Source organism: Trichosurus vulpecula, chromosome 2 (assembly GCF_011100635.1).
Source record: "Trichosurus vulpecula isolate mTriVul1 chromosome 2, mTriVul1.pri, whole genome shotgun sequence".
In the NCBI taxonomy this organism is placed as follows: Eukaryota; Metazoa; Chordata; class Mammalia; order Diprotodontia; family Phalangeridae; genus Trichosurus; species Trichosurus vulpecula.
Window position 1 is genome coordinate 13,052,952 of NC_050574.1, and position 23,210 is coordinate 13,076,161.

The 23,210-nt window shown below is 38.3% G+C and overlaps 1 protein-coding gene and 1 long non-coding RNA gene across 2 annotated transcripts in view; both read left to right on the top strand.

The window, feature by feature from the left end:
- LOC118836255 (zinc finger protein 420-like) overlaps nt 1-23,210 on the top strand; it is a 67,882-nt gene that overhangs the window by 31,101 nt on the left and 13,571 nt on the right. Inside the window, exon 6 of the mRNA XM_036743589.1 lies at nt 19,252-20,872. Within this exon, the coding sequence (XP_036599484.1) occupies nt 19,252-20,872 (1,621 nt within the window). The remainder of the gene's footprint in view (nt 1-19,251; nt 20,873-23,210) is intronic.
- On the top strand, nt 23-19,203 carry LOC118839802. Its single transcript, XR_005009640.1, has 3 exons — nt 23-92; nt 1,596-1,691; nt 18,738-19,203. It is a non-coding gene; the product is annotated as an uncharacterized LOC118839802 (long non-coding RNA).

Below are 23,210 nucleotides of genomic sequence, written 5' to 3' on the forward strand. Positions count from 1 at the left end.
CACCAGGGAAGAGTGGGGGCACCTGGGTCCTGCTCAGAGGGACTTATTCAAGGAAGTGATGCTGGACAATTATAGGAACCTGTTCTCCCTGGGTAAGGACAACTTTTCTCTGTAATTAAGAATTCCACCCCACTCCTAGGGTTCGGGAGGAGGTGTGTGCACTCACATGTGTCAGTCTTTATTGTCTCAATTTCTAGAGCCCCTGGGTGTTTTCTGAAGTACTCTGCTAACTCTGATGTTCTGTGAAATCTAAGAATCTATTTAATGTACTATGTAATCTAGATTCCTGAATCCTTCTAGGATCAAGAGAAAGGGTGTTTCTGTTCTTTGTTTCCTGGTGAAAGGCTTTTGCTTCATATTACTAGAAACTGGCAGCTTCAAGGTGCTGTCCCAGTCTTCACTTTCCCCCCTCTTTCACCAGCTTCAAGTATTTTCCCCCAAGTGACCAAGGCAGATAACTGAAAATACGAAAGATTCTCATCCCAAATGGGGATGGTAATGAGAGTGCCTGCCCCCCAGGGTTGTGAGGATCATAGGAGTCCATGTTTGTATGGCGCTCAGGCCAGAGTATGTTCTGTAGAACTGCTTATTACCTTTCCTCTCCCTCGTCCCTCTTCTCAGATCAGGTCCTGTGAGCACATTTTCCTTTGGAGACCCTCTCTACTCTGTAACACATGAACACTAATTACATGATGGCCTTGGGATGGGTCTTGTCCCAGCTAAAGGCTGTGTTTAGAAAGACCAAAATAGTCCCTGCCCTCAGGGAGCTTCTCTTCTAAGATGGTAGAAAGCATGCAGATAACTAGATATAGACAAGATTCATAGAGAGAAGATGAAAGATAACCTTAGCGGGGAAGGTTTCAGCTGCTGTGGGAATGTAGATAGGCCTCCTAGCAAAGGTAGCATTTGAATTGAGCTGAAGGGAGCCAGGGATTTTAAGATGTAGGGCTGAGGAAGGAGGGCATTCTAGGCATGGGCCGTCAGTCAGCAGACATTTATGAAGCACCTACTATGTGCCAGGCACTGTGCTAAGTGCTGGGGATACAAAAAGAGGCAAAAGACAGTCCCTGCTCTCAAGGAGCTTACAGTCTAATGGAGGAAACAATTTTTAAACACATATGAACAGACAGACCATCTACAGGATAAATAGGAAATAATTAACAGAGTTGAGACACTAGAATTAAGAGGGGTTGGAATGGGGGTAGGGAAACAGTCATAGCTAACATACGCAGATAATACTACAAAGGTCCTTTCTATGTGTGGCCCACTGGGTCTTCTTAGTATGCCTTTTCCTTCATATGGAAAAATAGTAATGGTTATGCCAACAGACATTTTTGTGAAATCCTAAAGTTTGGAAAGTGTTAATTATCCCATTTGGTCCTCACAGCCATCCTGTGGGGTAAGTCCTGCAGGTACTTTTATCCTTATTTTCCAAGTGAGGAAATTGAGTCCCAAAGAGATTAAGTGATTTGCATGAAGTCATATAGCTAAGAAGTGTTAGGTGGAATTTGAATAGAGGGCTCTCAGAAGTGGCTGGGTTTGAATTCTGAGATAACTGTCCTGTGTACTTTTTTTACATCTCTCTCCATGAACAGGGCTTCAAGTGTCCAAACCAGATGTGATCTTCCAGTTGGAAAGAGGAGAATCACCATGGATGTTGGAGAGAAAAGACTCCAGTGACACCTCTCCAGGTGAGTGAGTGAAAAACAGGAGGATGGGAGTCACAGCTTAGCTGTTCATTTTTGGGGGACAGTCCTTGTTTAGTATTGCATCAGTTAGTCCACATTTATTGAACGCCTACTGTGCGCCATGCTATGCTAAGCTCTAGGGATACTAAGAGAGGCAAAAGGTAATCTGTCTTCAAGGAGGTCACAATGTAATGGGGAAGACAACATATATATTAATTAATGGGGAAAGGGGAGGAGGGGGAGAGGGAGAAAATTTGAAACTCAAATACTTGAGGAACTGAATGTTGTAAACTAAAACTAAAAATTAAGTAATTAATTAAAAAGAAGAAAACAATTTTTTAAAAAATACCATTGGCCAAATGGAAAAGGAGGTATAAAAGCTAACTGAAGAAAATTCTACTTAAAAAGTAGAATTGGGCAAGTGGAAGCTAATGACTCTATGACACAGCAAGAATCAATCAAACAAAATCAAAAGAATGAAAAAATAGAAGAAAATGTAAAATTCATCATTGGAAAAACAACTGACATGGAAAATAGATCCAGGAGAGATAATTTAAGAACTATTGGACTACCTGAAAGCCATGTTAAAAAAAAAAGAGCCTGGACAGCATCTTTCAAGAAATTATCAAGGAAAACTACCCTGATATTCTAGAACCAGAGGGTAAAATAGTCATTGGAAGACTCCACCGATCACCTCCTGAAAGACATCCCAAAATGAAAACTCCAAGGAATATTGTAGCAAAATTCCAGAATTATCAGGTCAAGTAGAACCTACTACAACCAGCTAGAAAGAAACAATTCAAATATCTAGGAGTCACAGTCAGAATTACACAGGACTTAGCAACTCCTACACTAAAGGGTTAGGGGGCTTAGAATATGATGTTCTGGGAGGCACAGGAGCTGGGATCACAACCAAGAATCAACTACCCAGAAAAATTGAACATAATTTTTAGGAAAATAGATGGATATTCAATGAAATAAGGGACTTTAAGTCACTCCTGATGAAAAGACCAGAGCTGAACAGAAAATTTGATCTTTAAATACAAGACCCAAGAGAAGCATAAAATAGTAAACAGGAAAGAAAAAAAAAACCACGTTATTCAATAAGGGTAAACTGTTTACATCCATACATGGGAGGATGATATTTATAACTCTTGAGAACTGTATCTTGGTTAGGGCAGTTAGAGGAGGAATACATAGGCAGAGGATGTGGATATAAGTTGACTTTGATGTGATGATATAAAAAAAATTAAGGGTTTAAAAAAAGGATTGTGCTAGGGAAGGAAGAATAGGGTAAATTACATCACATGAAGAGGCACAAATCCTAGAGGGAAAGAAGGAGGGTAGGTGAGTATTGTTTGAAGCTTTCTCTCATTGGATTTGGCCCTAAGAGGGAATAACATACACACTCAGTTGGGTATCAAAATCTATCTTACCATATAGGGAAGTAGGAGGAGAAAGGGGAAAGAAAAGAGGGGAGGCTAAAGAAGGGGGTGCAGATTAAGGGAGGTAGAGCAAAACACTGGTGAGGAGGGAAAGGGTGAAAGGAAATAGAAAAGCATAAAAGAGAGAAAAATGGAATCAAAAGAAAGACACAGTTATTGATCATAACTGAATGTGAATGGGATGAACTCTCCCATAAAACAGAAATGGATAGCAGAATAGATTAAAAACCAGAATCCTATAATATGTTGTTTATGAAAAACACATTCGAAGTAGATACACACAGAGTAAAGGTAAAAGGCTGGAGCAGAATATCTTATGCTTCAGCTAAAGTCACAGAGAAGCAGGGGTAGCAATCCTGATCTCAGACAAAGCAAAAGCAAAAGTAGATCTAATTAAAATATGAGGAAGGAAACTACATCTTGCTAAAAAGTACTATAGTCAGGGCTTCTTAAACTTTTTCCACTCGTAACCTCTTCAGTGCTTCATAAACTATGGGTTGCAAAGTCGCGACCCACAGTTTAAGGAGCACTGCACCCATTGAACAACGAAGTAATATCAATATTAAACATATATCCACCGAGTGGTATAACATCCACATTCTTAGAGGAGAAGTTAAGTGAGTTACAGGAAGAAATAGATAGCAAAACTGTACTAGTAGGGGACCTCATCCTCTACCTCTCAAAACGAGATTAATCTAACCATAAAATAAACAAGAAAGAAGATAAGAAGGTGAATAGAATTTTAGTAAAATTAGATATGATAGGCCTCTGGAGAAAACTGAATGGGGAACAGAAAGGAATATACCTTTTTGTCAGTGGTACATGGTATCTACACAAAAACTGACCATGTATTAGGGTATGAAAACCTCACAGCCCAATGCAGAAAGACAGAAATACTAAATACACCCTTTTCAGATCACAATGCAATAAAAATTACATTTAATAAAGGGCCATGGAAAGATAGACTAACAATTTATTGGAAACTGATGAATGGGTCAAACAACAAATCATAGAAACAAACAATTTCATCAAAGAGAATGACAATAATGAAACAACATACCAAAACATAGATAGAGCCAAAGCAGTTCTTAGGGGAAATTTTGTATCTCTAAAAGCTTACATGAATAAAATGGAGAAAGAGGAGATCAGTGAATTGGGCATGCGACTAAAAAAGCTAGAAAAAGAACAAATAAAAATCCCCAAATAAATACTCAGTTAGAAATTCTGAAAATCAAAGGAAAGAGTAATAAAATCAAAATTAAGAAAACTACTGAACTACTCAATAAAACTAAGAGCTGATTTTATGGGAAAAAACCCAATAAAATAGACAAACTTTTGGCTAACTTGATTAAAAAAAAGAAAGAAGAAAACCAAATTACCCATATCAAAAATGAAAAGGGTGAATTCGCCAGTAATGAAGAGGAAAGTAAAACAATAATTAGGAGCTATTTTGCTCAACTGTATGCCAATAAATCTGACAATATAAGTGAAACGGATGAATATTTACAAAAACAGAAATTGCCCAGATTAATAGAAGAGGAAATAAAATACTTAAATAACTCCATTTCAGAAAAAGAAATTGAACAAGCCATCAATGAACTCCCTAAGAAAAATCTCCTGGGCCAGATGGATTTACAAGTGAATTCTACCAAACATTTAAAGAACAATTAATTCCAATACTATATAAACTATGTTGAAAAATAGGTGGAGTCCTAACAAATTCTTTTTATGATACAAATGTGGTGCTAATACTTACTAAACCTGGAAGAGCCAAAACAGAAAATTATAGACCAGTTTCCCTAGTGAATATTGATTCAAAAATTTTAAATAAAAAAATTAGCAAAGTGATTACAGCAATTTTTTGCCAGGATAATATACTATGACGAGGTGGGTTTTCGATTCTTTGATGTGGAAGCTTTTTTTTCAGGGTATGACTGCTTGTAGAATACTTTGTCCCAAGCTTGAGGGGCTGCGCTGTTGTTTTCAGAGCTATTTCTACACAGCAAGCTCTGCCACACCAGCGTTCCTCCTCCCCCAAGAACTGCCAACCAAACTGTGACTCAGATCTAAGCAGGCTCTGCACTCCTGCTCTGATCTGCCACTTAATTCCTCTCACTGTGTGGGCTTGGGGCTGGAAGCAACCGCAGCTGTAGCTCTGAAAGCAGCCCTAGAACTGCACCACTTCTGCGCCCCCAGGCTAGGGCCCACTGTGCACTCCTTTTACTCTAACAGTTTTTCCCACTAACCTGCTCTGTTGTCTTTGGCATTTGTGAGTTGAGAAGTCTGGTAACTGCCACAGCTCAATGATTCAGGGCCTTACCACCTGTTCCATCCGGCTTCTGGTCTGGTTGGTCCTGGCGTGGCCCCTGCTGGGCTGTGCTCTGCTCTGCTACCAGCTCCATGGGATAGACCCTTCCCAGTGACCATCAAGGCTTTCCTGGGCTGGAGCCCTGATTCCCTCTACTATCTTGTGGGTTCTGCATCTCTAAACTTTGTTCAAAGCCACTTTTTACAGGCGTTTGGAGTGACCTGGGGGAGAGCTTAAGCAAGTCCCTGCTTTTCAGCTGCCATCTTGGCTCCACCCCCAACCAGGTGGGTTTTTTTTTATATTTTTTTTTAAAAAGCTGTCTTTCCTTTATTTTTGTTTTTGAACGTCTGTTTTTAAAAACTTTGAGTTCCAAATTCTACCCCCTTCTCCCTTCCCACCCACCCTCCCCAAGAAGTCAAACAATTCAACATAGACCACATGTGTATCATTATGTATAACCCTTCCACGATACTCATGTTGTGAAAGACTAACTATATTTTGCGCCTTCCCAACCCCTCCCCCTTTATTGAGTTTTCTCCCTTGACCCTGTCCCCTTTTGAAAGTGTTGGTTTTTGATTACCTCCACCCCCATCTGCCCTCCCCTCCATCATCCCCCCCCACTTTTTTTATCTTCTTCCCTCTTTTTTCCTGTGGGGTAAGATACCCAATTGGGTATGTATGGTATTCCCTCCTCAGGCCAAATCTGATGAGAGCAACATTCACTCATTACCCCCTCACCTGCCCTCTCCCCTCCTCCCACAGAACTGCTTCCTCTTGCCACCTTTATGCGAGATAATCCACCCCATTCTATCTCTCCCTATCTCCCTCTCTCAGTATGTTCCTCTCTCATCCCTCAATTTGATTTTATTTCTTTTAGATATCTTCCCTTCATGTTCAACTTACCCTGTGTCTGCTCTCTCTCTCTCTCTCTTTCTCTTTCTCTCTCTCTCTCTCTCTCTCTCTCTCTCTCTCTCTCTCTATATATATATATATATACATATATATATACACATAGATATATACATACATACACATTTACTTATATATATACATAAACATATATACATATATGCATATTCCCTTCAGCTACCCTAATACTGAGGTCTCATGAATCATACATGTTACCTTTCCATATAGGAATGTAAACAAAACAGTTCAACTTTAGTAAGTCCCTTGCAATTTCTTTTTATTGTTCTTTTTCTTGATTACCTTTTCATGCTTCTCTTGATTGTGTTTGAAAGTCAAATTTTCTATTCAGTTCTGGTCTTTTTACTGAGAAAGCTTGACAGTCCTCTATTTTATTAAAAATCCATATTTTGCCTTGGAGCATGATACCCAGTTTTGCTGGGTAGGTGATTCTTGGTTTTAATCCTAGCTCCATTGACCTCCGGAATATCATATTCCAAGCCCTTCGATCTCTTAATGTAGAAGCTGCCAGATCTTGGGTTACTCTGATTGGGTTTCCACAGTACTCAAATTGTTTCTTTCTGGCTGCTTGCAGTATTTTCTCCTTGATCTGGGAGCTCTGGAATTTAGCAACAATATTCCTAGGAGATTTCTTTTTGGGATCTATTTGAGGAGGTGATCAATGGATTCTTTCAATTTGTTTTTGCCCTGTGGCTCTAGAATATCAGGGCAGTTCTCCTTGATAATTTCTTGAAAGATGATATCTAGGCTCTTTTTTTGATCATGGCTTTCAGGTAGTCCAATAATTTTTAAATTATCTCTCCTGGATCTATTTTCCAGGTCAGTGGTTTTTCCAATGAGATATTTGACATTGTCTTCCATTTTTTCATTCCTTTGGTTCTGTTTTATAATATCTTGATTTCTCATAAAGTCACTAGCTTCCACTTGCTCCAATCTAATTTTTAAAGTAGTATTTTCTTCAGTGGTCTTTTGGACCTCCTTTTCCATTTGGCTAATTCTGCCTTTCAAGGCATTGGCTTTTTGGAGCTCTTTTGCCATTTGAGTTAGTCTATTTTTTAAGGTATTGTTTTCTTCAGTGTATTTTTCAGTATTTTTTTGGGTCTCCTTTAGCAAGTCATTGACTTGTTTTTCATGGTTTTCTCGCATCCTTCTCATCTCTCTTCCCAATTTTTCCTCTACTTCTCTAACTTGCTTTTCCAGATCCTTTTTGAGCTCTTCCATGGCCTGGGACCAGTTCATGTTTTTCTTGGAGGTTTCTGTTGTAGGCTCTTTGACCTTGTTAACTTCTGTCTGTATGTTTTGGTCTTTGTCACCAAAGAAAGAATGCAAAGTCTGAGACTGAATCTGGGTGCATTTTCGCTGCCTGGCCATATTCCCAACCAACTAACTTGACCCTTGAGTTTTTCAGTGGGGTATGACTGCTTGTAGACTAAAGAGTTCTATGTTCTGTTTGTAGAGTTAAGAGAACTATGTTCCAAGCCTGGGGGGGATGCACCAGCTCTGCCACTCCAGCACTGCTCCTTCCCCAAGAACCCCCAACCCAGACTGGGCTTAGATCTTCAGCAGGCTGTGCCCTCCTGCCCTGATCCGCCACTTAATTCCTCCCACCAGGTGGGCCTGGGGCCGGAAGCAACAACAGCTGTAGCTGCCCCACCTCCGCTGCCCCCGGGGCTAGAAGCCGAACTGGAAGTCCTTCCACTCCTGCAGCTTTTCCCACTAACCTTCTCCGCTGTCTTTGGTGTTTGTGGGTTGAGAAGTCTGGTAACTGCCGCAGCTCACTGATTCAGGGCGCTAAGGCCCACTCTGCCCAGCTCCTGGTCTGGTTGGTCCTCGCCGTTCAGGCTGGGCTCTGCTCCACTCCGTTCCCAGCTCCGTGTGGGATATACCTCACCCAGAGACCATCCAGGCTGTCCTGGGCTGGAGCCCTGCTTCCCTCTGCTGTTTTGTGGGTTCTGCAGTTCTAGAATTGGTTTCGAGCCATTTTGTTTAGGTTTTTGGAGGGACTCGGCAGGGAGGTCACGCTAGTCCCTGCTTTCCAGCTGCCATCTTGGCTCCACCCCCAACCAGGTGGGTTTTATACCAGAAATGCAGGGCTGGTTCAATATTAGGACTATCAGCATAATTGACCATGTCAGTAGCAAAACTAACAGAAATTATATGATTATCTCAATAGATGTAGAAAAAGCTTTTGACAAAATACAGTACTTATTCCTAGTAAAAACACTAGAGGGCATAGGAATAAATGGAAATAAGTAACATCTATCTAAAACTATTAGCAAGCATCATATGTAATGGGGATAAGCTAGAAACTTCCCCAGTAAGATAAGGGATGATGAAACAAGGATGTCCATTATCACCACTGTTATTCAATATTGTATTAGAAATGTTAGCTTAAGCAATAAGAGAAGAAAATGAAATTGAAGGAATTAGAATAGGCAGTGAGGAAACAAAGCTACCACTCTTTGCACATGATATGATGGTATACTTAGAGAATTCTAGAGAATCAACTGAAAAACTACTTGAAATAACTAACAACTTTAGCAGAGTTGCAGAATATAAAATAAATCCACATAAATCATCGACATTTCTATATATTACCAAAAAGCCTAGCAGCAAGAGATAGAAAGATTCATTTAATATAATTGTAGACAATATAAAATATTTTGTAGTCTACCTGCCAAGACAAACCCAGGAACTATAAGAACACAATTAAAAAACACTTTTCACACAAATAAAGTCAGATCTAAATAATTGGAAAAATGTCAGTTGCTCATGGGTAGGCCAAGCTAATATAATACGAATGGCAGTTCTACCTAAATTAATTTACTTATTCAGTGTCATACCAAACTATCAAAAATAATTTTGTAGAGCTAGAAAAAAATAATAGCAATTCATCTGGAAGAACAAAACATTGAGAATATCAAGGGAATTAATGAAAAGAAAATGCAAAGGAAGGTGGCCTACCTGTACCAGATCTAAAATGATATTATAAAGAAGCAATCATCAAAATTATTTGGTACTTGCTAAGAAATTCAGTGGTGGATCAGTGCAATAGGTTAGGTACATAAGACACAGTAGTAAACGACTATAGTAATCTACGGTTTGATAAATCCAAAGACTCCAGCTTCTGGGATGAGAACTATTTGACAAAAAATGGTAAAAGTGGAAATGAATATGACAGAAACTAGGCATAGAGTGACTCTGTGGTCACTCTGTGGTATATGCCATAGACCAACATTTTATACCACATGCCAAGAGAAGGTCAAAATGGGTACATGATTTAGACATAAAGAGTGATACCATAAGCAAATTGGGAGAGCAAGGAGTAGTTTACCTGTCAGATCTATGGAGAAGGGAAGAATTTATAACCAAACAAGAGATAGAGAGTGTTATGAAATATAAAGTGAATAATTTTGATTACATTAAAATAAAAAAGTTTTTGTATAAACAAAGCCAGTGCAACCAAGATTAGAAAGAAAGCAGAAAGCTGGAAATAGTTTTTACTGCCACTGTTTCTGATAAAGGCCTGATTTCTAAAATATATGGAGAACTGAGTCAAATCTATAAGAATACAAGTCATTCCCCAGTTGATAAATGGTTAAAGGATATGAAGAGGCAGTTGTCAGATGAAGAAATTAAAGCTATTTATAGTCATATGAAAATGTACTTTAAATCACTGTTGATCATAGAAATGCAAATTAAAACAACTCTGAGGTATCACCTCACACCTATCAGATTGGCTAATATGACAAAAAAGGAAAATGATAAATGTTGGAGATGTGGGAAATTTGGAACACTAATGCATTGTTGGAGTTGTGAACTGATCCAACCATTCTAGAGAGCAGATTGGAACTATGCCCAAAGAGCTATAAAACTGTGCATACCCTTTGATCCAGCAATACCACTACTAAGTCTGTATCCCAAAGATATCATAAAAAAGGGGAAAGGACTGGCATGTATAAAAATATTTATAGGAGCTCTTTTTATGGTAGCAAAGAATTGGAAATTGAGGGGATACCCATCAATTAGGTAATGGCTGAACAAATTGTGGTATGTGAATGTAATGGAATACTTTTGTTCCATAAGAAATGATGAGCAGATGGATTTCAGGAAAACCAGAAAAGACTTACATGAACTGATGCTTAGTGAAGTGAGCAGAACAAGGAGAACATTGTACATAGTAACAGCAACATTGTGTGGTGATTAACTTTGATAGACTTAGCTCTTCTCAGCAATACACTGATCTAAGACAATTTAAAAGACTTATGATGGAAAATGCTAATCATATTTAGAGAAAGAACTATGGAGTCTGAATGCAGATTGAAGCATATTATTTCCTCCCTTTTTTTTTTTGTTTTTTCTTTGTCATGGTTTTTCCCTTTTGTTCTGATTCTTCCTTCACAACATGACTAATGTAGAAATATGTTTAATATGATTGTATATGCATAGCCTATATCAGATTTGCTCAAAATCTTATAAAAGTGAATGTTGAAAACTATCTTTACGTATAATTGGAAAAAATAAAATGCTATACAATGGTGGGGGTGGGGAGGGGAAAAAAAAGAGATGGAGTGTTTTGTTTGAGGAACAACCAGGAGGCCATTGTCACTGGATCAAGGAGTCATTCTAAGTCATCCTTCAGAAGTCTTCTTCAAAGTTTCCCTGGCCCAAGAAAAAACCTTGCCTCTGTCCCTCTATGAGCTTCCTCACATACAGCCTTGTTAGCTTTGAAATTACTAACAATTACATTGTTAGGTCTATAGCGGGCCTCAGGTATCATCTAGTCCTACTCCCAAGTTTTATATCCTTGAAGCCTAAGGACCAGAGAGGTAATATGAATCTCTCCCAAGGTCCCCAAGCTATTAAGTTAAAAAATTGTGATCCGGATCTCCTGCTCTTCTCACTTTCCTGGCTTAGACCTTACTTACTAATCTTGCTATGTGTCTGAAACAAAGTTGTGCTTCTACCATCTTACCCAAAGTCTTCTATTTCTACTCTGGACTCCCTTGTGTCTTGCCTCCTCAAGTTTTCCTGCTTCTCTTGAACCCTGCTTAGTCTCTCTTCACATTTTCCTCTCATCCTTTCATTTATGTATGTTTCTGACACACACACATATATTACCCCCTTTTGTTATTTCATTTACCTTCAGATTTGTTACCATTCCTTATTGCCAAAAGCACACCACCCATGCTCATCTCTTTCCCATTTTAAGATTCTGCAGTGTGGCCTCTTTTAGGACAATTGCTGAAGATGCTTTTAAAAAAATTATTATTTATTTATTTGAAGCATTTTTTCTTTTTAAATTTTGAGTTCCAAATTCTCTCTACCCTTCCCTCACCCCCTGAGAAGGCAAGCAAGATAATATCAATGAATTATACATGTGAAATCATGCAAAAATATCTCCATATTGGCCATATCACAAAAAAGCAAGAAAAGAAAAAAAAGGAAAATTATGCTTCAATTTGTACTCAGAGTTGATCATTTCTCTCTCTGAAGGTGGAGAGCATTTTTTTCATCAGGAGTTGTTTGGAATTGTCTCACATCATTATATTGATCAGAGTAGCCAAGTTCTTCATCATTGATCATCTTTACAATATTGCTTTTGCTCTGCACAATGATCTCCCAGTTCTTTTCACTTCACTTTGTGAAAATGATTTTTTTTACAGTGATCTTTGATTTGTGAAGCAAATATAGCCTACATGTATAAAACCTTTTGCAGTTTACAAGGTCTTTTTTTTTTCTCCTCCAAATCTCATAATGGCAAAGCTGGAAGGGTTTTAAGAGAGCAGCTGTCCAGTTTTATAACGTCTCATAAGTAGCAGTCCAGTCTTCATTTGAAGCCTTGTTATAATGGAAAATCCATTACTGTATAAGTGACAATTGTACTGTCAGAATGGTTCAGTTTGTTGAATAGTTCTTTCTTATATCAGGCTAAAATATTCCCATCTGCAATTTCCTTGGATTGTTCTTGCTTTCCCCCTTCAGAGCCTTAGAGAACAAGTTTCAACCGTTAAAAAAAATTAAATGTTTTAATAAAACGACATTGAACATCAATAGAAACAACTGCACGTTTAAAGTATTACATTTTCCACTCTCTTTCCCTATCCCCTTCAGGATTCCTTTTCTAGTCCTTTTCGTATGATTGTAATTAGTATTCACTATTTCTGATAGTTTTTCACTTTCCAGATTTCTCTGTATTCTTTACATTTGGCCTTAATAATTGCAGGGTAGCATTCTGTTACATTGATGTGCCACCCCTATTGTTTTTCTGTTCCCCCAATTATTGAACATTTATATTTCCTTCAATTTTTTGCAATTCCTCATGATGCAAAGTGATTTCTTTTATCCCCCCCGTGCACATTCAGGGTATACTCAATAAGTCCATTCCCTCTTCCACCTATTAGCCTTTTCAATATTTGAAGATGATCATCATGCAGCAGCTAATTCTTCTCTTTTCTGGGTAATAAATCCCTAATTCCTTGAGTTTAGCTTCATATACCATAATCCTCTAGTCCCTGTACCATCCTGGTCATCTACTTCTGAACATATTGGCAATGCCTTTCTTCAAATGTGGCTCCCTACCTCACATGTAGTCTAACTAGGGCAGGGTAAGAGGGACTACCAACAGTTTCCTTTACTCAGGACAGCATGTTGGGTAGTAGGATAGTGTTATCTTTTGGTTGCCATGTTACACTCGACTCATTTTGGGTTTTTAGTCCACTGAACTATCCTTCACCCACCTAGAACTGTGTTCTAGCTAGCGTTCTTTCCTCCATCCTACACTTGTGAAGAAGATCTGGCCTTCTGGAATTGGGATTTTTGGATCTAGGTTTGTTGTACAATTGCAAGGCCTCTAGGTGTGAAGGTAAATTGCAGCATTAACCAAAGGAGAATGTCTCAAGAGTTACAGAATTACACTTAAAGATTCCTGGCTGTGGTGAACTATCCTAGAGTACTGGAATAACTAGCGGATAGGTATGATTATTGAAATAGTGACAGGTATCTATGGAAGAGATGAGCAGTGGTGGAAGTTTCATGATGGCATCTGGTTAAGTGAGTAGCCACATCTCTTGCCACATCATAATTTAGTTATAGGTTGGATAATTCTAGTTTTATGTGACCAACTGACCTTTCTACATCTGTACCTAAACTTGTTGGTAGCATAAGCTATTGGTTTTTATAAACTTTATGGATTTTCTTTTCTCCCAGGGTTGTCTACAAGTGGGATTTTAGACAGGAAAGGTTTATCTCTGGATTCACTCCCTATTTGTCCAGGCTGGTGTTCTTTTCAAGCCTGGGCAGAGTTCTTGGGTTTCTATAAAGCATATTTGCTCTTATCAATACAACACCTTTTTGGGGAGCTCTCTGGATTGAAGCAAGCTGAGCTTCAACAATTCTTTGGCCCTTTCCTTTGAACCTGTATTAATGGTTCTTTGTATCAAGGTGATGGTTTGTTTTTGTCGTTATACCTACTGTAAGAACATATTGATTTCTTATAAATATGTGCCTTTACCTCATTTCCAAATTGCTTGAGGTGAAATATCTCATGTTCAAATTTTTTATCTGGTTATCAAGTGTCCCTTTAATTTCTATTTCACATTTCTTTACTATTCTCTGAATTCCAAACTTTTTCAGGAAAAGTTTGTTATCTTGTTTTAGTTTTTGATAGAAATTTGTTGTTGGTTTCCTGACACTGATTTCATTGGCATCCATCTCCTCCAAACCAAATGGTAATTCTTGAGTACACATGGTATATGTGGTAATCTGACCCGTAGTCATAATGGCAAAACGATTCTGCTTCTCTGATTTGATCTTGATAAAGGAGTTCTTGTATCAAATTACACATGACAAGTAATGGCATGTGACAAATAGGAAGTATATAGCTGAAAAGTATAAAGGATGTTATTAGAGAAATAAGTCACTGGAAAAAATAGAGGGGCTTCAGTGAAGACTAAAGATAATTAACAGATGTATCACATGTTCATTTGGTACTATCATAATATCAAGAGAATGTGAAGACAACCTTTAGCATGTTGAATGGACCTGCTGAGGTGAATTTATGTGAACATCTGAATGACAGTCCTTCAGGAAGGGCAGGTCTGAATAGGTTAAAAAAATCACCAAATATTAGTTAGATAGGACCTCAGTGGTCATCTAGTCCAATCCATACACAAAACAATAACTAATATTTATATAGTGCTTATTATGTACCAGGCACTGTGCTAAGTACTTTACAGTTGTCATTTTATTTGATCCCCACAACAACCCTGTGAAGTAGAGGCCATTACTACCCTTGTTTTACAGATGAAGAAACTGAGGCAAACAGGTAAAGTGACTTACCAAGGGTCACATAGCTTGTAAATGTCTCAGGCCAGATTTGAATTCAGGCCTTCCTGACTCCAGGCCTAGTGCTCTATCCATTGTACCACCTGGCTACCTCAAGGAACTCACAATTTTATTAGAACAAAAGTCACAACTAGGAGCTCATGCCATATTAAGATCAGTTGAATTAACTGGAGAAGAGAAGATTCAGGAGGGACACAAAAACTGTCAAGTTCTTGAAAACCTGTCATGTAGGAAAAAAATTAGAATTATTCTACTTGGTACCAGAAAGCAAAACTAGTAAAGACCCAACTAAGAAGTCAGCCCTAGGCCCAGCACTATGCACTGTGCCATCCTGGCTGCCCCAAAAGGGAGATCCTACTGGAACATATGTAATACCTGGTTGTCCAACTTTTGTTTGAAGACCTTCAAGGAGGAGTGACCCACCAGTTTTGCAGGCATCCCATTCCATTTCTGGACAGTTCTCATTGTTAGGAGTTTTTCCTGCCATCAAGTCCAAATCTCTTTGCAATACTACCCCTTACTTCTAATTCTACCCTCTGGGGCTCAATGAGTAAATCTAATTCCTTCTCCATATAACACTCCTTTGGATACTTGAAAACAGCTATTATGTTATCACTGAGTCTTATCTTCCCCCAGATAAACATGTCCAGTTCTTTCAGCCAACCCTCATATGTCGTGAACTCCAGGCTCTTTGCCATCCTGGTTCCTCTCCTCTTATCACTGTCTAGCTTACTGATCCTCATCTTTGGAATGAATGCATACATTGATGACATTGAAGAACTGTTAATGTATCCTTAATTGAGTAGATGTGGGGTGAAACCCTAGAGTTGTTTTTTATTTGAATTTCTCTTCTTAGTGACTTCTAACATTTTTTTTCCATATGGTTGTTCATTTGTATTTCTGTTTCTGAAATGTCTTTACATATCCTTTGACAACTTATCTATTGGGGAATAACTATTGGACTAATACTTATATCAATTCTCTGTAAATCTTTGCTATGAGAATTTTATAGGGATATCTTATAGAGATTTCCCGCCCCCCTATACATCACTTCCTTCCTTATTCTGGATGTATCAATGTTCACAAAAAAGCTGTTTAATCTTACATAATCACTCTTGTCTTTTTTGCCTTTGTTCATCTTTTCTCTTTCTTTTGGCTAGTAATTCTCCCCAAACTCTGGGTCTGGGAGGTATCTCCTTTGCTGGTTTTTTTATATACTCTTTTGCCTCTAGGTCCCTTTTCTACTTTGAGATTATTATGGTATATGGTATCATGAGTATGGCCCCAGTCTCCTGATGGCCTTACATCCTGTACCACAATAATGTCCAAAGAAGAATAAATTTAATAGATTTAAAGATAAAGTCTTATGTTTGTACTTTTAAAAAATTCAGCCTAATAAGCTCAAAATATGGAAGGTATAGAAAAGATGTGGAAACTTGAGTGAACATTGTAGAAATCCATCTGACAGTAGTGCAAAATGGCTGCAAAGAAAGTTAAATAGTCTTGGACTACAATAATCAAGATACGGTGTTCAGGAATGGGGTAGGCAGGTGTCGCAGTGGAAAGAGTGCCAGGCCTAGAGTCAGAGAAACTCATGTTTGTGGGTTCAACTTTGGCCTCAGACACTTACTAGCTCTATGATCCTGAAAAAGTCACTTAACCCTTTTTGTCTCAGTTTCCTCATCTGTTAAATGAGCTAGAAAAGGAAAAGGCAAACCACTCCAGTATCTTTGCCAAGAGAACCTGAAATTGGGGTCATGAAGAGTTGGACACAACTGGAATATGATTAAACAACAACAGTGTCCATGAACATTAGAAGGGGATAGCCCATTGCACTGGTCCCTTCTTTCGGTCCCCATCCTTCCTGACTTCTCTGTAACATTCAGTCTTGTTGATCATCTATTCTTCCTCAGTACTCCCTCCTCTCTGGATTTTCATGACCTCATGTACTCTTGGTTCTTCTCATTCCCATATGGCCACTCTTTAGTCTCTTTTCCAAGCTCTTCATCCGTGTCACATCTACTCACCATGAGCATACCCCAGAGCTCTGTCTTGGACCCTCTTTGCTCTCTATACTCGCTCACTTTGGTGATCTCATCAGTTCTAATAGGCTTACATGATCATTTCTATGCAGATGAATTTCATATCTGTTTATCCAGCCCTGGTCTTTCTCCTGAGCTTCAGTCCCATATTACCAACTTCTTGGGCATTTTGAACTGGAAGTTCCTTAGGCATCTCAAACTCAACATATTTAAAACATAACTCATTATATTTCTCAACACCTCTTCTTCTGTGCAGTGTGCATTCATCCTCCCAGTCACCCAGGTTTTCTGCTTTGATGTCATCTTCTACTCCACACACACACCCTAAATATCTAGTCTGTTGTGAAATTTGTCATTTCTATCTAACTTCACAACATGTCTCCTCTCTGTCCTCTTTTCTTCACTCATAGCCACAATTCTAGTTGGGCCGTTATGAAACACTTGAGAGACTATTGTAATGAGCTGTTAATTGGCTTCCTTTCCTCTTGTGTCTTCCACTACGATCAGCTCTTCACACAACTGCCAAAATGATCTTCCTAAAGCATAGATCTGATTGTGTCACCTCTCTCTCCACACTCCCAATGAATAAACTCTAGTGCCTCCCTGTTACTTCCAGGATCAAATATAAAGTCCTCTGGCATTTAAAACTCTTCCCAAACTGACTTTTTCTCATCTTTTTAGTCATCTTATGTTCTGTTCCCCTTTCTGTACTCTAAAACCAAGTCATCCTGCCCTATTTGCTTTTCCTTGAACATGGCGCTCCTTCTGTGTCCTACCTTTTCCCTGGCTATCTCTCACACCTGGAGTGCTCTCCCTCTCTCTCTTCTTTCTCCTGGCTTCCTTCAAGTCTCAGCTCAAGTTTCACCTTCTGTAAGAGACTTTTCTCATTCTCTCCCTTCCACCCAGCCCCGCTCCCGAGTTGTTAGAGTTTTGCTTCCTAAGGTAAACTTCAAACCTTCCATCTCCCTATTTCTTTGTTATCTTCCCCATGAGAATGTAAGGCTCTTGTGATTGGGGAATATTTTTGCCTTATCTTGATGCCCCAGTGCTTAATGATGTCTGGGTAAGCACTTAATAAATGGTTATTGACTGACTGGTATAATTCCTGAATAGACTAGTTTATCAATGTCCCTTTTTAATGTGGTTCTTAAATCTAGATTCAAAAATCCAAATGTGGTTTGACTAGTAGAGCTCGCAGTGACACAATTCCTATCTGGAAGCTGAACAATAGACCTGCTGCTAAGGTTTTAGTGGCCACAATGTATGATTACCTTATGTTGAGATGTTGAAAAGGCCAAATATAGAGATCTGAGGCACAACATAAGAAACCTCCAATCATGTTGACATTAGACTGGATGAGGTGTTTGAAATGACTACAGATCCATTGGTCATAACCCATTTCTTACTGATATTCCTCCATCATGTCTGTAAGGATATCTTGGTAGACTTTAACCTGTTTTTGTGTGTTAGGAATCCAGACACACTCAGCTCAAACTCATGTACTCTGAAGTTCTGCTTTCTTAATTTTTCCATACAAGCTTTTAGGAACCAAGAATTTGCCATTACAGATGTGATGTCTCTTCATGATTCTAATCATTAAAGATCACAGATGATTCCCCTGGGAATCAGTCTATGGTTTCCAGAATTAAACTTTTGTAAATTTAATAATTTTTTAAGACCTGTTAATAAAGTTCCTCTGTCATCTAGAGGTACTTTGAGTGTGTCCTGGAATGTAATTCACTTAGTCCTAGTTACTTAAACATATTTAAAAAAAACAAGGAGATTCTTGGTTTTTGTTTTTTATCTTAACATATTTTGGGTAATATTGAATTACATCTTTAAATATTTATTCTGTCCTTTCCAAATTGTTGATCATTTTCTTTAGGAGGGGAAACAAGATCTAGAATTTACATTGTAAAGCAGATTCTTCCTAACCAGCACAGAGTACATTGGAAATTGACACTTTTTTCCTTTCTTTCAGAGTTCCTTAGTCAGATGGCCAGGTATGAAACAGCAGAGTCAACTGTAAATCCATCTGTTTCACCAGAAGAGTCATCTAAGGAAAGAGTTCAGACTGATGGTTCCTGGGAATGCAAAATGGGAGAATCTTGTGAACATGATGTCAGAGTAGACCAAAAGAATTGCAATCAGGACGGACAAGCCAGTCAAGAGACAACTATCCACAGAGAAATTTCTTCTAACAATATCTTTGAAAGTTGTTTCAGTCTAGGGTCAATCCTTGTTCCACAAGAGGGAGTTCACACCAGAAAAAATCTTCAGAAGCATAGTACATACAAAAAGAACTTAAAACAGTTTTCAGACCTAGGTGAATGTGATAGAGTCTTTTGCAAGAATAATCTTTGCAATTGTAATATATGCAGCAAGTCATTCAGTTATCCTTCAGACATTATTCACTCTAATAAAGAGCATAGTAAAGAAAAAGTGTATAAATGTAGTGAGTGTGGGAAATTTTTCAGCAATAGAAAATCCCATAGAAGTCATCAGAGAATTCATACAGGAGAGAAACCCTTTGAATGTAATCAATGTGGGAAATCCTTTAGGTGGAAGAGCTATCTTACTGTCCATAAGAGAATTCATACTGGAGAGCAACCCTTTGAATGTAATCAATGTGGAAAAACCTTTAGGCAAAGTTCTCATCTAACTGTACATCAGGTAATTCATAGTGGAGAGAAACCCTTTGAATGTCACCAGTGTGGGAAATTCTTTAACCTTAGTGAACAGTTTATTGAACACAAGAAAATTCATGCTGGAGAGAAACCCTTTGAATGTAATCAGTGTGGGAGAGCCTTCAGCCAAATTTCTCAACTTACTCGACATGAGAAAATTCATTCTGGAAAGAAACCCTTTGAATGCCATGAATGTGGGAAATGCTTCATCCGTAGTGAGCAGCTTAGTTCTCATAAGAGAATTCATAGTGGAGAGAAACCCTTTGAATGTCATGAATGTGGGAAATACTTCAGCCAGAGAGGGCAGCTTAATACACATAAAAGAATTCATACTGGTAAGAAACCCTTTGAATGTAGTCAGTGTGGAAAAGCATTTAGCAGAAGTTCTTACCTTACTGTGCATCAGAGAGTTCATACTGGATCAAAACCCTTTAAATGCCATGAATGTCAGAAATGCTTCTTCAGTAGTGAGCAACTTACTGAACATAAGAGAATTCATATTGAAAAGAAATATTTTGAATGTAATCAGTGTGGAAAAACTTTCAACCGAAGTTCTCACCTTACTGTACATCAAAGAATTCATACTGGAGAGAAACCCTTTAAATGTCACCAATGTGAGAAATCTTTCAGTGATAGTGGGCGGCTAAGTACACATAAAAAAATTCATACTGGAGAGAAACCTTTTGAATGTAATCAGTGTGGGAAAGCATTTAGTCGAAGTTCTAACCTTAGTGTACATCAGAGAATTCATACTGGAGAGAAACCATTTGAATGTCAGAAATGTCACAAATTCTTTACGCAGAGTAGGTCCCTTACTGAGCACCAGAGAATTCATACTGGAGAGAAACCCTTTGAATGTAATGAATGTGGGAAAACATTCTGCCGTAGTGGGCAGCTTACTCTACATAAGAGAGTTCATACTGGAGAAAAACCCTTTGTATGTCTTGAATGTGGAAAATCCTTCAGCCATAGTTGGATGCTTAGTGCACATAAGAAAATGCATGCTGGAGAAAAACCCTTTAAATGTCTTGAATGTGGGAAATCCTTTAGCTGGAGTGGATCCCTTACTGAACATAAGAGAGTGCATACAGGAGAGAAACCTTTTCAATGTCATGACTGTGGGAAAGCCTTTAGCCGTAGTGGTCAGCTTACCACACATAAAAGAATTCATACTGGAGAGAAACCCTTTGAATGTCCTGACTGTGGCAAAGCCTTTAGCTGCAGTTTTTACCTCACTGTACATCAGAAAATTCATAGTGGAGAGAAGCTCTTTGTATGTAATGATTGTGGGAAATCATTTAGCTGGAACAAATCCCTAACTCTACATAAGAGAATCCACACTGGAGAGAAACCTTTTGAATGTAATGATTGTGGGGAATCCTTTACCTGGAAGGGACAGCTTACTGAACACAAGAGAATTCATACTGGAGCAAAGAAACCTTTTGAATGTAATCAATGTGGAAAAGCCTTCAGGCAAAATTCCCACCTTACTGTACATCAGATAATTCATACTGGAGAGAAACCCTTTGAATGTCATCGATGTGGGAAATCCTTCAGGCAGAGTTCTCAACTTACTCGACATGAGAAAATCCATATTGGATAGAAATCTTTTGAATGTGACAAATACAGGAAATATTATCTAACACAGTTTTCTGAACTTGGATATTTATATTACAGCAAAGAAATCTTTAAGTATATAATCTATGGAATAACCTTCAAAGTTATAAATTTTAATTCTACAGGAGAAACTCAGTAGACTGAATATTTTTAGGTATACTTAAAGAGTGGAAAACTGTGAGGACAAGAGACTCATCCTGGAGAGAGAAATTTCAAATGTTATAATGAGGACATTTCCTTTCATGAAGTAGATATCTTATTGAACATAAAGAGAATTGATAGTTGAGTAAAGAAATACTTTTAAGGCAATGAGTGAGGGAAAGCCTTCATCTATAGTTTTTGTGATATGCTGTATCAGAGAATTCATACTGGAGAAATACCTCTTGAACAATGGATGTAGAGAATTCTTTATCTGCCATAAGCAACTTACTAAATCTGAGAGAACTCATGCTGGATCAAAGAAACTATGTGAATGTCATAACTGTGTGGGATATTTGACCCTCACCAAATAATACTAATAAGGAGCCATCTCAATGTGGGAACAGAAATTGAATTTTATTCAGTTCTCGCGAGAATAGGGCATCCTCTGCCAGCACAGAACAGAGCCAGCAAGGGAGGCAAAGTACAAGGGGCAAAGTGCCAATAATTATACCTAGCACAAGAAATTCCTGCCCACCTCTGACCCTTCTCATCATTGGCTGGGAGGCGGGCTTACAATCTGAGCACAAAAAACTAGACAAAGAACCGGGAAATCAAGGCACAGAAACTCCAATTCCCATTCCCTTAGTTAATGATTACAACTGAGATGACATCTATAAATCTGAAGAAGAAGAATAGAATAAGGGGAGGGGGAGACCCTCTCCATTCTTTTACAGTAAAGGAAAGCAGGTCACAGTGACCCTATCCTTACTGAGCAAATCTTTAAACCAGAACCAGAAGAAAGAACAAAAGGCTTCAGGAGAAAAAAAAAGAAACTACCCCAGAGGCTGAGTAATCAGACTCTCACAGCCTCAAAATTTTCCAGTTCCCTATTTCTTGATTTTTAAACATTTCTTAGTATAGATATAGATATATATTTATACGTATCTTCCCTGTGAAGTCTTCACATTTTACTTACCTCACACATAAGTGTGGGGAATCTTTTACATAATCACAGCATTTTGAAAGTTTGAAGTTACTTCCATTTCTATCTGCTCCAACCCACATATTAAAGAAAAAAATCTCATTGTGACATACCTGACAAAGTAGTTACCCATTCTGACTTGACTTCCAAGGAGGGGTAATCTACCACCTCATTAGATAGTCTATTCCACTTTTAGATAGCTATGATTGTTAAGAAGTTTTCCTAAATTATAAGCTTAAATTTGACTCTATGCAGTTTCCACCCATTGTCTCTACCTTTCCTTTCTGGGATGAAACAGAATGAGTCTAATCCCTTTTCCATGGGACAGCCCATCAAAAGTTTAAAGACAGTAATTGGTCCCTTTCCTTATCTTCTCCAGATTAAACATGCTCAATCCCTTCAACTGACATGGACCCAGGGCCCTTCACCATCCTGCTTGCTCTCCTTTGGACACTCTCCAACTGATGAGTGTCCTTAAACCATGATGCCCAGGACTCAATACAATATACTATATGGGATCTTATAATGACAGAGTACAGTGGATTGATTGTTTTCTTATTTCTTTAAGTCATATTCCTCTTAATGTAGCCCAGTATTGTTTTAGCACTTTTTAAAAGCTTCCACATTATACTGCTGACTCAGATTGAACTTGTGGTTCACCCATAACCCCAGATCTTTTTCAGAACAGCTAATTTCTAACCATGCCTTCCTCATATTAAAAATACTTGTAGAGCTGGGTTTTTTTTTAATCCAAGTGCAAGGTTTTATATTTATCCCTAATCAGTTTTATCTTTTAAATTCATCCCAGGGCTTAAGCCTGTTAAGAGCCTTTTAAGTCCTGACTCTCTCACACATAGTGTTAGTTTTACTTTCCAGCTTTGTCATCTACAAGTTTAATGAATTGCCTTTGGCCAGGTCATTGATAAAAGTGTTAAACAGGACCAAACCAAACACAGATCTTTGTAGTACTCCACTGGAGACCTTACTGATAGATGACTAACAACCACACTCTCAATTTAGCTACTCA